Source organism: Notechis scutatus, chromosome 1 (genome assembly GCF_049901735.1).
Source record: "Notechis scutatus isolate UNSWTSFEM ecotype Mainland chromosome 1, rNotScu1.2, whole genome shotgun sequence".
Classification (NCBI taxonomy): Eukaryota; Metazoa; Chordata; class Lepidosauria; order Squamata; family Elapidae; genus Notechis; species Notechis scutatus.
In genome coordinates, this window is record NC_142009.1 from 214,179,632 (window position 1) to 214,192,681 (window position 13,050).

At 50.0% G+C, this 13,050-nt stretch overlaps 1 protein-coding gene across 1 annotated transcript; it reads right to left on the reverse strand.

Annotated features, from left to right (window-relative positions):
- Positions 1–3,862: 3,862 nt before the first annotated feature.
- Positions 3,863–10,371, reverse strand: EN1 (engrailed homeobox 1). The gene is made up of 2 exons (XM_087953631.1): positions 9,348–10,371; positions 3,863–4,569 (listed from the first exon to the last, which is right to left on the reverse strand). Exons 1-2 carry the CDS (start codon positions 10,273–10,275, stop codon positions 4,253–4,255), a joined length of 1,245 nt encoding a protein of 414 aa, XP_087809757.1. The 5' UTR covers positions 10,276–10,371; the 3' UTR covers positions 3,863–4,252.
- Between the last annotated feature and the right edge of the window lie 2,679 nt (positions 10,372–13,050).

Consider the following 13,050-nt stretch of genomic DNA (forward strand, 5'->3'; position numbering starts at 1 on the left):
GAAAATCCACTGGACATTGGCCTGATGGGTGGGGTGGAGGGCGGAAGGATTCTAGGTGGTCTGGGAAAAGTGGAGCGAAGTCCACCTCACCTGCGAGTCATAAACAGAGCTGGCTTTTTAGACCAATAACAAGCCTCTATCCTACTTTGCAGGGTTACCGCTGGAAAATAAATCGGCAGGCCACTTTCGAGGGAGAATGTAGGAGAAGCGCACTATTTAAAAAAAACAAAACAAACCGAGATTATAATTCTAAGGGTTCCATGGTTGGTTCCATTGGCAGGAGATTTTATAAGTTCATCAGTTACGGACTGCCTTCCAAACGTTCCTTGCAGCCCCAGCTCCAAAGTTTAGCTCGGTTTTAGGGGGATGGGAGAGTGTTGAATTGGGGTTGTTTTTTTTAATAATGCACCAGATAGTCTGGTTTTTTTTTTTATTAATGGTTTCTGGACAGTTAATTTCACTGTTAGGATGACTTGACATGGAATCGATCCGGAATAGGTGCCTAAAACGATCTGCACCTATACTTTACAAGGGCTATCAGCTGTAGGGTTTTTGTTCGAAGTGCTCATGCACTTTAAATTCATGAAGGGCAGCAGAGATTTTGCGGGCTGGGTTTAAAATGATCGGGAAACGTACACTTCCCGAGAGAAAAGCACACTTTTCCCCCAGGTTTTTAGCCACTAGGCTGGTATTCAAAAGTTTACAGAACCTTCCCAACAGCGAGAGGATCTGGAAACCAAAGTACCCCCAAAACAGATGAACTAACACAGGCCAAAATCCTAGACCGGCTTTCCAGACAGCTAAGAATTTCACGGAGGCGACTAAATGCAAGCCAACTTGACTAGAACAGCGTCACAATCTCCTTTTTTCGAGGAGAGGGCGCATCCGGATGGGGGATTTCAGCTGAACCAAGTTGAGCAGAACAACAATGCAGACTTATCCTTGACAAGTTACATTTCTCTGCACGATCCAAAGAAATTTCTTCAAACTTCCATTAAAGCTTTAGATTTCAATTGGGGGGGAGTAAGCCAACAATCCCATTGAAAGCAGCAGAGTTTCTTTTCTTCACCCCCCCTTCTCTAATTCATTCTTTTATATTTTCTATAATTTGGGTAAAGGATCAGCATTGACTGGTTGGTTTTAGTAACGAAGCATAATTCTATCTCAATCAGATTTGGGGAAATAAGTACATACGTGCATTAAGCAAGAGGCGGTGGCTATGATTAATTTCACTTCTAGTTTGCTGCTCTTACCACCCACCCATCCTTCCTAAAAAGAGCAAGAATCAATTATGAAAAATAATCACCAGATACAGCCATTTTAAAGCAAACCCCACTAAAACCAGAGGTTTATTTCCAAGGAAGGTTGCTTTGATTGCAGAATCCTTGTACTGAAACAAGAGTACCTGATGCTGCCTTGCCTAGAATTGACCCATTGATCTGTCTGGTTTGATATTATTTATATTGGCTGCTGATGGCCCTTTGTGATGCTTCCCCAGTCCTACTAAGGATCACACACACGTGACAGTGTGCATACAATGCAGGTGTTGTACCTGGAACATTAAGTCCTGCTGTACATTTCCAGAAGAAAGAAGGGAAAGGAAAGGGAAGGAAAGGAAAGGGAAAGGGAAAGGGAAGGAAAGAGAAAGGGAAAGGAAAAGGAAAGAAGGAAAGGGGAAGGAAAGGGAAAGGGGAAGGGAAGGAAAGGAAAGGAAAGAGAAAGGGAAAGGAAAGGAAGGAAAGAAAAGGAAAGGGAAGGAAAGGGAAAGGAAGGGAAAAGGAAAGGGGAAGGGAAGGGAAAAGGAAAGGAAAGAGAAAGGGAAAGGGAAAGGGAAGAAAGAGAAAGGGAAGGGAAGGGAAAAGGAAAGGAAAGGAAAGAGAAAGGGAAAGGGAAAGGAAGGAAAGAAGAAAGGGAAAGGGAAGGAAAGAGAAAGGGAAGGGAAGGAAAGAGGGGAAGGGGAAGGGAAAAGGAAAGGAAAGGAAAGGAAAAGGAAAGGAAAGGGAAAGAAAGGGGAAGGGAAAAGGAAAGGAAAGGAAAGAAAAGGGAAAGGGAAAGGAAGGAAGGAAGAGAAAGGGGAAGGGAAGAGAAAAGGAAAGGAAAGGAAAGGAAAGGAAAGGAAAGGAAAGGAAAGGAAAGGAAAGGAAAGGAAAGGAAAGGGCCTTTGGTTTTTAAACGAAGCCTACATGCTTCTAAGACCCTGGGCAATTTCAGGGAAGAGTCACTCCATTAATCCTGAACTCCCAGGATGGCGAGGCCTCCCAAATAAATTAAGCAGCATTTTTGTTCTAATCAGGCCAGACTATTGGAGGGCCAGGTTTTATTTGCTGGAGCGTTCTCCCCGCAATAGAAGTAAAGAGAGGAATAAAAGATTCTAATAGTAATACTTGTCCTCAACATCGCAGCCGTCATCACCACTGTGGCTGCTTCAAGAAGGCCAAGGAAGGAAAACAATCTCTTTCCCTCGCCACTCCATTCATTATGCTGTGCTGCTAAGCAACTGTCTGCAAAGTACTGATCATTCCCATTCTCTTGTTCACTCACCCTCTCTCTCTCACACACACACACCCTCTCTCTCACACACACACACACACAACTCCTCCTTCCTGGCCAAAGGCGCTTCAGGAGAAATTTAATACGATGTCGGATACAAGACAGGGAACTCTCAGACAAATTTTCTTTCTAACCCATCCTAGAACTGGAAAGAGCCATACAATTTGTGCCATGATTAATGCGGGCACCGCGCGCGCGCACACACACACACACACACACAGAGAGAGAGAGAGAGAGAGAGAGAGAGAGGTTTTCATATAGTATTACAACCCCTGAGACCTGTAAGTCCAATTCTTCACTTCGAGGGGGGGGGGCTGTTCCAAATTGTACATAAAGTTAGTCCTGGCCAGTTCGAGCTCCATTGAAAACAAACGAATTTAGGCTTACGAATCCTGAAGAGGAAGAGGAGGAAGGGGATTTGGCCCTGGTCCCATGCACGTTGGGAGGGAGGCACTTGGCGTGGTGTGTGTGTGTGCGCGCGCGCGCAAGTTCCTTGCTCTCAGTAAGATTTAATTCCGAAGCGAACCTCCATCCGAAGAAGCAAACCATTCTCCTATTAGCATGTTCGGTTTAATTGGTTTTCCGGCAGAAGGAAAAGGGAGGGGTGGGGAGAGATGAGAGCGAATAAAGCAAAGAAAACGAGAGTTTTAATGAAATATTGATTGCCTCTTTTTAAAAGAAGAAATATTTACCAAGTAGACCGAGAGGAATATATATATATACACGCAATATGGGGGGTGTTTCCATATATGTATATATAAAAGTGGGGAGGGCTAGGAGGAAGAGAAAGGATTACAGCACCGACATACATCCTGAACACAATCTACGTTTTATTTCAGACTACAGAAAAAAATCTTTGGCTTGCAGCAAGGGTTCAGTCTGGCAGTCTGTGAGGGTCACCGGTGTTCCTCGGGGAAAGGGACGCGCACACACACAAACTCAAGATCGGCCGAGGCACACACGAAAACGCGGGGAAGGGAGGCAGAAAAAAAAACAAAAGGGTGGGGTGGGAAAAGAGAGAGAGAGGAGCCAGACAAACACTTCAAAACTAAGATGCTGACAGGACTTGAGGCTGCGGGGAAGAAGGGAGATTCATAATGAAGGGAACAAATAAGGGGGGAAAAATAAAAAAATAAAAAGACCCTTTGGGGAGACGCGAGAGGGGAGCGCTCATTGGCCGAGCGAAAAGGGAAAAAAATAATAAAAAAAAAAATATTTAAAAAAATTACACTTTTTTTTTTTTCATAATTGATTTTCTTACCTGAAATTAAATATATACACGATCATACGATGTTTGGCTATATAGACTTGCTTTTTTTTTTTTTTTTAAAGTGTTCGGAATTTAATGTCGGAATCCTCAAAACTGCGGAGAATAAACCATAAATGTGATTCGTTTTCTGGACAACAGAAACCCGCCCCCCTCGGTCCGAGTCCCCTCGCGGGCCTCGCTGTCCTGGCCCGGGTTATGTTTTCGCTTCTAGCTTCGCCAAAAGCGGCCTTTCTTTGTCTTCTCTGTCCCTCAGGTCCGTAATAATAATAATAATAATAATATTTTAATAATTATAATAATAATTATAATAATAATTATAATAATAATAATCTGAAGAATTTAAAGCGAAGGAAACGAAAAGGAGCCAAGGGGGGGTTGGGGGCGCCTGAGGGGTGGGGGGCAGTCCGCGGGGACAGCCGGGTCGGGCCGGCCTCACTCGCTGTCCTCTTTGTCCTGCACGGTGGTGGTGGAATGATTGTACAGTCCTTGGGCCATGAGGTGAAGGGCCAGGCCGTTCTTGATGCCGGTGGCTTTCTTGATCTTGGCCCGCTTGTTCTGGAACCAGATCTTGATCTGGGACTCGTTGAGGCTCAGCTCCTGGGCCAACGTCTGCCGCCGCTGCTCGGTGATGTAGCGGTTGGCCTGGAACTCCGCCTTGAGTCTCTGCAGCTGCTCGGCGGTGAAGGCCGTGCGCGGCCGCTTGTCCTCCTTCTCGTTCTTCTTCTTCTTCAGCTTCCTCGTTCGGGGACCTACAGCGGGGAGGAGGAGGAGGAGGACGGAGGAAGGAAGGGAGGGAAGGGAAGGGAAGGGAAGGGGAGAAAAAGACAGGCACGCAGACGAAAAGGGAAGCCGGGGACGGGGAAGGAGAGCCGGGAAAGGACACAACGGAGCTGGGTCAGAAAAAAAAAACAAGCCAGAAAAACCAAAGGCGTCCGAGCGCACCTTGAAGGCGGGTTTGGGCCAGGGAGTCGCCTCCAGGAGGATCCTAAAGGGCTCTGGTGGAGAAGAAGCGACGCATCCCTTCGTAAAAGGGGGACAGCCGGCAAACCCTAAACAGGGCCGCGGGGGGGGAGGGGGTAAGGCGGGGGCCGACTGCTTTCCCTTTCAATTCTTCCTCTCCCCCTTCCCACTGCTGAGCTTGGAAAGCCGCGGCTTCACCCCGCTCCTTTCCCCGCCGCTGTCCTCCACCACTACCGCTGCTCGAAGACGGCCTTGCCTTCGCCCTCTGCTCCCTTCTCCCCCTAGAAAACCAAGGTACCTCAACAACAACACACACACACACACACACACACAGCCGCTAAAGAGAAAGGGCGAGCGGGGGAAAGGCCAGGAGAGAGAGAGAGAGAGGAAAAAGGACAAAGAAAAAGGCTTAAACCGGAGGGATATTTTGGCCCGGCAATGCAGCGCCCATGCCAGATTTTTTTCCCGGCTGGCCTAATTCAGGGGTCTTCCAAAAACGCTTGTGGGTCTGGTCGCTTCGCATCGCTCTTTCCTTGGCTAAAGAGAGCCAGGGATCTCTGATGCGCGGATGAAGACTTGGAACAAGCTTACGTTTTCTTGAAATTGCCCTGACAAGGCACATATGTAGGCCGCGTTTGCATCGGATAGTCGGGCCTTCACCACCTCAGTCTCCTCAGTCTCCTCTTTAAAAGCAAACTGATTACAGAAAGTGGGGGGAGAAGAAAAGGGCAGACCCTACCGATGGATTAGTTGTATCTTGGAAACCACAGAAGGGAAGAAACAGCCTTGGAAAAGAGGTTGCGTTGCAGACGGCCGTTTTATCTCCGGTATGGCTCCCATTCGGAGGGGATTCCTAGGTGTCTCTTTTCCCCCCTGAACACACACACACACACACACAAGAGACCTCTGATCAGATAAGCAGCCCTTCCAGAATTTCAAGGGTTAAAATGAAAGAGGGGGGAAGGAGAGACTTCGACGTCATCCCTCTTTTCGGCAGACGCAATATATATATATTCCAAATTATCAAACCTGGATATATATATATATATATAGAGAGAGAGAGAGAGAGAGCCAGGTTTGAAAATTTGGAAGGCAGGAAATGAATGCTGAGAAAGTCCCAAATTTAATTCGGCAAGAACTTGGATAAGGTGATTTTTTTAAAATTTATTTTTTGGTCGTAGAGGAAGAAAAAAGAAAAGAAAAGCTACTGAAATAGGGATAAACACAAATAGGGGTAAACCCTCAGGTACCTGCCGCAGCCTGAAAACAGAAGCCACCTTCTTTGGGATTAAGAATCTGTTTGACCCAGAGGAGGCCACCGGAGCAGGCAAAAGAAAATATTGCTGCCTTTTTAAAAATCTAGGAATTGAATTTTCAACAGAAGATTGAGACAAAGCAATCCTGATTGAGAACCCCACTTCTACCTCTGTTCTTCACCATCATCCATTTTCTTGTTCCAAGTATTTGATCTGAGCCCTATTGGGGGTTCCTCCTCAACTCCCACCTAACCCCCAAATTGTGTAACATAAGAATGTGTTGTCTTGAAACTGCACCAAACTGGGGAAAGCCTACACACACACACACACACACACACACACACACACACACACACGGGCTGCAGGTATATATATTTTACCTACAAGAATAAGAGGCTGGGAAATTGGGGACTTGGGGTCATTTTTATTTGCCGCAGATTTGGCAAATCTGAGATTTTATTTTTATTTTTTAAAAAAATCCACTTGGAAGCTTCTCTTTTCCTGAAAGTTAGTTTCTTTTAAACAAACAAGACTTGGAGTCAGGCAGTCCTTGCTGCCTATAATAGAATTAAAATAGACCCAACATCCAGCTATGTGGATCACTCGATAGCAGGTCAAATTGTTCTATATTTCTCCCCTGCTTCTCTTCTAACCACCTCCCCATAATTATGTAGGCAACTTGAAATGTTTATCCAGGAAAAAGTGGCCATTTAAAATATGTTGTTAAACTCTCAGGCAAGAGGGCGTAATAGCATTTCAGAACCCTTATTTTGCTTCGCTGCAGGAAAAAAAAAAAGCTTAAAATTGTTTAGACATTTAAAAAAAAAAGTGCATCAAAGGAAGTTCTGTATCTATTATCCCCCAAAGTCATAATAAATATTGTAAGGAGGTTTGTTTTAAAACAGAAAGAAAAAAAAATATGCCCTTAGTGTGTGTTTGTTTGTGTATGTGCTTTAGTGTGTGTGTGTTTGGGGCGAGGGTCTTGTATAAAAGGGAAATACACTGCTTTTCGGTTTCCTCTCGAAGCTTCAAGTGAGATTTCTTTCTCTTCAGGTTCGAATGGAAACTCCCCAGGATGTAGTAGGCCTCAAAGTTACAACTCTGTCTTATTTCGAGCTTGGCTAGATAAAAAGATAAATGCTGATGTACATGCCTGGGTTCACGTGGGGGGGGGGTATAAGCTCCAGAAGGCAAAATCCAGCTGTGTTTTCCTCTTTTCCCCCTTAAATTAAAAATAAACCCCAAGAATAACCGCAGATTTCAGAACTGAAATCAGCAGATTTCAGATCCATATTTTTCAGAGCAGTGCCCTCCTCGCCTTCAAATACACACGCCCAAAGATGCTGGGCTAGTTAGTGAAAGCCGAGAGTCAGATCCTGCCCAGTTGACCTGGAATACAGCCTCCGTCCCTAATTCGGCCTGGTCTCGGGGAAACTAAACAGACACCTGCTTCGAGCACACACTGCCTTCGCCTCCCCACGGGGGAGGGGAAGAGAAATGCCGAAAAATGCAACCCTCTAAGCCTTCCAACCTCTCCAAGAAGCCAAGTTTGTCAACCGGTTGGCTTGCTGGAGCGAAGGAGGCCTCCCTGCTTTCCGGGGCCGGCGTCTTGAAAACCCAAGCGGCCGATCTTGGCCAGGGCAGAGGCGGCGGGGCGCTGGGAAAGGAGGGCTGAAATTCCTGGGGCCTGGGCGAGCGGACGAGAGCCCTGACAGCTCAATCACTCAATCAATCCCGTTTAAGTCAATCACGGTGGCTTTTCTGCGTTTCCAAGGGCGCGGGGAGGTGTCAATAGCATCGCGGTGGCGATGGCTGAAGCTGATAGCGGCGGATTCATCAATCCGCCTGCGGAAAGGAGCTGGCTGAGGAGCGCCGAGGGAAGCCGCCCGCTGGAAGGCTTTCCCCCTGGTCTCGGGTTTGGTTCTTCCTCCCTTGTTCTGGGAAGGGAACCGAGGAAAGCGCTCTCTCTCTCTCCCTCCCTCCCTCTGCCTCTGTCTCTCCACCCGAGAACCCGGGAAACCCGAGAACAAATAGGGTGCCATTCCTGCAGCCAGCGGAAGAAGGTGGCTAAGCCACCTTAAATGACTAATTGTGGGAGGTTACATCTACGAAGAAAAGACCCCGAAGCCAAGGCCTGGGGCCTGAATGTTGGTCTCTGCCACGCCAGGCCTTCCTTGCACAGAGCATTCCCCCCCACCCCTTCCCCCTTCGCGCCCCGCACGCCCTTCTGCACGCCCTTCTGCTCTTCTTCATTCTTTCGGCCCCTACCGCCTTGCCTCGGACCTTCCAAACCATCCAACCTGCTCCAAGTGCAAGCGTCTCGTTCAACCCACCATTCCGCACTAGTCCCAAACCGAATGGCGCCCGTCATCCCCCGCGGAAGAAGAAACAATTCGCCGCCGAAGTCGCCCAAGACGCCTCGTGAATTCTACCAACCAGCCCGGACTTGGGTCTCCAAAATTCAAAACCTCCCCATGACCTTTACGCATCCATAACTATCCAACGAAGGAAAGAGATTTGCTCAAGCCTTTTCTTGATGAAAGACACACACACAAACACACACACACACACAAACACACACATTAAATCAGGGTGCGGGGAATGGCCTCGCAAAACGTACGCTTTTGCCAGCTGGATTCTAAACGCTTTCCACCGAAGGATCACCCTTGCCCGCTTGGGTGAGGCCGCTGGATTCTCAGCGACCTCACCATTCGGGTGATTATTATTATTTTTGCCTTCAGGACCGAGGCTGTTTTTAGGGGAAAGGGCTTCCTCGTTCTAAAGAATAAAGGATCTTAAAACTGCGGTTGGCGGGGGGGGGACGGGGGAGGCAGGGGAACAAGGTGATCCAGAAGATAAAACAGCCAACCCACAACCTTCCACCTCCCTGCCCGCCTCCCCGGCGGCTGGATTTCCAAGGAATTGCTCGGAGAACCGACCTTCGCTCCGTTTCTTTGGAAACCACCCAACCTGCGGGCAAAAGCGCGGCCAAAGCGGAGCTCCCTAAAACGGGACAACCTTGGGACAAGAACCCCCCCCTCCCCATCCCCAAGCCTGTCGCTGGTCCCGCAGCAAGTCCCCGCACCCCCCCACCCCCCCGCCGCCGCGCCAGATTTGGATCCCGAGGCGGAAGAAGGACAGGAAAGTCACAGGCTGATCGTTCGGGTCGGGGGGTGTGGGGGGAGGGAGTGGAGAGCAAGGGGGCTGGCAAGCTTAGCCGAACCAACGACCCCCCGAGAGGAGAGAGAGGGGGGGGAGGAAGGGGAAGGCGCGGGAGGGGGGGCGGGTTGGGTTCTCAAGAGGATTCTTACCCGAGGACGGTCTGTCTGAATACCTAGTGCAGTAAACCCAGGCCGGCCAAACCAGCGGCTGTTGACCCTCGCCGGAGGCCCCCACTCCTCCATTCCCGGAGCCCACGAGGAGGATGGCCGGGTTGGCGGGCTCCCCGTACTTCGCCGGGTTAGTTCCACTCCCTTCCGAGCAGGAGGAGGAGGAGGAGGAAGAGGAGGAGGAGGTGGAAGAGGTGGAGGAGGTGGAGGAGGAGGTAGTGGAGGGGGGCTTGGCCGTCCCTACCGCTGCTGCCGCCGCGGCGGGGCTGGCTTTGGAGGCCGTGGAGGAGCTGTCGGGGTTCCCGGGCGAGTCGGCGCTAAGGAGAGTGGAGGCCGGGTTGAGGGGCCTGCCGAGTAGTGGGCTGACATTTTCTCTACCTGAGCTGGCCGCGCGATCTAGGTCTCTGTCCCGGCCGCCGCCGCCGCCTCCGCCGCTGCCTCCCCCTCCTCCTCCCCCTCCTCCTCCTCCTCCTCCGGACGCCGCAGGGCCGCCGGCCAGGATCAAGAGGTGCTCTTTCTTGCAGCCAAAGTCCGGCCTCAGGATGTTGTCGATGAAAAAGTTGGTGGTGCGGTGCTGAGGCGGCGGCGGCGGTGGCGGTGGCGGTGGGGGCGGCCTCGGCTGCTGCTGCTGCTGCTGCTGTTGCTGCTGCTGCGGGGGGAGCGGAGGCGCCTGGTGCTGGTGCTGCTGGTGTGGATGGTGACCGTGGTGATGATGATGGTGGTGGTGGTGGTGGTGGTGGTGCGGGTGATGGGGAAGAGGCACGAGGCAAGGCGCGGCGGGAGACAAGGGAGCGTGGCCGCTGGGAGACACCGGGACGCTCTCGCCATCGCTCCCGCTGCCGCTGCTCCCGCTGACTGGGGTCGGAGCCGAGTCGCGCTGGCTTTTAGTAGCGTCCGCCTGCTCTTCCATCGTCGGTCGCCAGCTCCGGAGATCGCCGTCTTCTCTGGAGGGGCCCCCCAAAAAACCACTTTCCGGACTCCCCCACCTCGCCACCAGTCCAGGAGGTGGAGGGATTCTGAGAGTCTGAGAATTTTGTGAAGAGGAAAGCGGGGAGGGGGGGGTTGTGGTGGGTGGGTGAGGGAAACGCACAATAAAATCCACTTGTTGGTTTTAGAGCGGGAATCTAGTAGAGAGAGATATCCAAAGACTCGGGCGTTTGGACGGGTTCGCTCTTTTTGCGGTTATCTTATATTTCCAGCCTCAGCCTCAGCCTCAGCCTCTCTCTCTCTGTCTCTCTCTCATTCTCCCCCTCTCGGAAGAGGGAGACAGAGAGAGAGAGAGAGAGATCAAAACAAAACCAGCCCCCCCAAAAAACTCCGCCCCCTCCCTCCAAAAGTCCTCACAGTCTACCCATCTTGCTCCAAAACGGCGAAGCGTTGGGGTTCAAACCCCCTCCCCCCCAAGTGTCAGAGTCAGCTCTGCCCGCGGATCGGTTCTTGGCAGGATGCTTTCTTTAATCGCCCACTCGCACGTGCATATTGGTCTCCCACCTTTTCTTCCCCTCTTTTCCTCCACGTTCCTCTCTTTTGTGTCAAAAAAGAAAAAGGAAAAAGAAAGAAAGAAAGGGGAAAAAAGAAAAGAAAGAAAAAGGGGGCAAAAAGGAGGGGGGAAAAAGAGGAAAATCTCTGACAGCTCCGATCTTGCAACAAACTCTCCCTAAAAAAATCTCTCAACCACACTTTTTTTCATTCCAACCGGAAGCACGTGAGGATGGCCCGCACGTGGAAAGAGCCAATGAGCGGCCCCACAATTCTGTGACGCCCCTGACGTCAGCCAATGGGCTGCGTTCGAACTTTGCAGAGACATTAGCCAAGGGGCTGGCGGATTCAAAGGGAGCGAGGAGATTTACGCGTTGCTGGGCGCATCCTTTCCTAGACCGCGCTCCCTCGTTCCTGGGTCGCACCGGCCGAGGATTTTTTTTTTTTTTTCAGCCAGTCATAACTCTCAGAAACCAAATATGAAATAAACGCTACCGAAAACTTTTCCGACTTCTATTAAGACGTGTGTGAGTCTGTGTGTCTTTCTCTTTTTGTAGAGTCAGTTCTAAACCCCGGGAAAGGAATGCCTGGTTTTCCATTAATAAAAACGTAACATGCCGAAAGGAAAGGATTTTGGATCCTTTTTCTGAATTAAATCAAAACCAGACCATAAACGGGCGGAAAAAAAATACATTTTGCTGAGAATGGGAAGTAACAGGGGGGAAATCCCCATTTCTACCGCACCTCTCTTTTGTGCTTTGCGTCTGCGTTCGGTGTGTATCCCCCTATTTGAAATAAATACGCTTGAAAAAAGCCGAGATCCATGAGTTTGGGTTTTTTGTCCAAACGAATTTGAAAAAGACCACTTGGAGTTAAGCTTGAGTAGCCCCAAGCCTGCGCTTTCCAGCTGCACCGGTTGGAAAAGGGGGAAATGCCGTGGGATCTTGAACGTCGTGCCTCCGCGCTAACTTCCTTCCTTTGGCAGGTGTCTCCACCAGCCTGGAGTCTTTAAAGCGAAGGGTTTGTCTTCCGGCCGTTGGAATTCCTAGGGAGCTGAGTATATTTGGGCTGGTTTGCTAGAGCTTTTGCACACCCACACCTTTCTCTAAGTCCGAAGACCACCGGTAACCCTTTCCTTCTTCCCAAGATGTGGTGGCAACTTCTTCTCCCACGGCGTTTTCACACGCGAAGAAGAGGTGGATGCGCCAGAGAAGAAGCAACTAGCGAGTTGTGTCGGGTTCAAAATGTTAAGGGGTTCTTAGGCCAAACCGGTAGGGCAAGAATCCAACGGCGGTCGGCTGCTGGGTTCACTCGAGAGGGAAATGCTTTTGTGTGTGGGTGGGTGGGTATGTGTGTGCTCCCCTCACACTCACAACACTTAACGCTTGCACAAAAGTCGTGGCGAGTAGCAACCATCCACGCACACTAGGCCTTCTGCAATTTCGCCTCAAGGTTCGGAGAGCCCGCCGCAGCTCTGGAGTTGGTTGTTACTATTATAGGGGCTTTTGGTTTATAGGGGCTTTTCGGAGTGGTTTCTCCACCTCTCTCGCGCTCATTCTCTTACAAACACGCGTGAAATGCACGCTTAAGTTTAAGGCTGCCGCGTCGCGAAATATCGCAAGGGTCGTTTTGAGTGGAAGGCAACTGAGGAGGGTTTTTTTTGGAGAGGAGGCCACATTGGGGCCCACGCCGGTTACAGGTGCTCCTCGGATTTCTGAGAGTCCGGACCGACGAACCGCGACCCTGTACGCCCAGAAGCGGAGAGACGCGAAGCCCCCACTCGGCATCACGTGGGTCGGGTCCTCTCTCTCTCTCTCTCTTGCTCCCTGGTTCCTTCTTCCTTTTCTTTTAAAGCTGGATTTTAAAGCCTGGCAAATCGGATCGTTTCGAAAAAGCCCGTGTTTAAAATGGGATACGTGCGTGATTTCCCCACCACCTCCAAAAGGAGGGATGCCAGTCCCTTAAGCTGAAACACCCCTTTTTTCTGGAAGTGTCCAGGAATTGCCTTTGTTTCTTATGAATTACATTCGGGTCTGCTAAAAAAAAAAAAAAAGCAGGAAAGCTTTAAACCGCGCTTTTTTCACCCAGAAGGCCCAACTTTAAAAAGCAACTCTTACAGATCAGCCTTACTAAGTGGCGCAAGGGAATCAACACATCACGCACGCACCCACCAAAATTAAACGACTGTTGAACATCTGGCCATTCA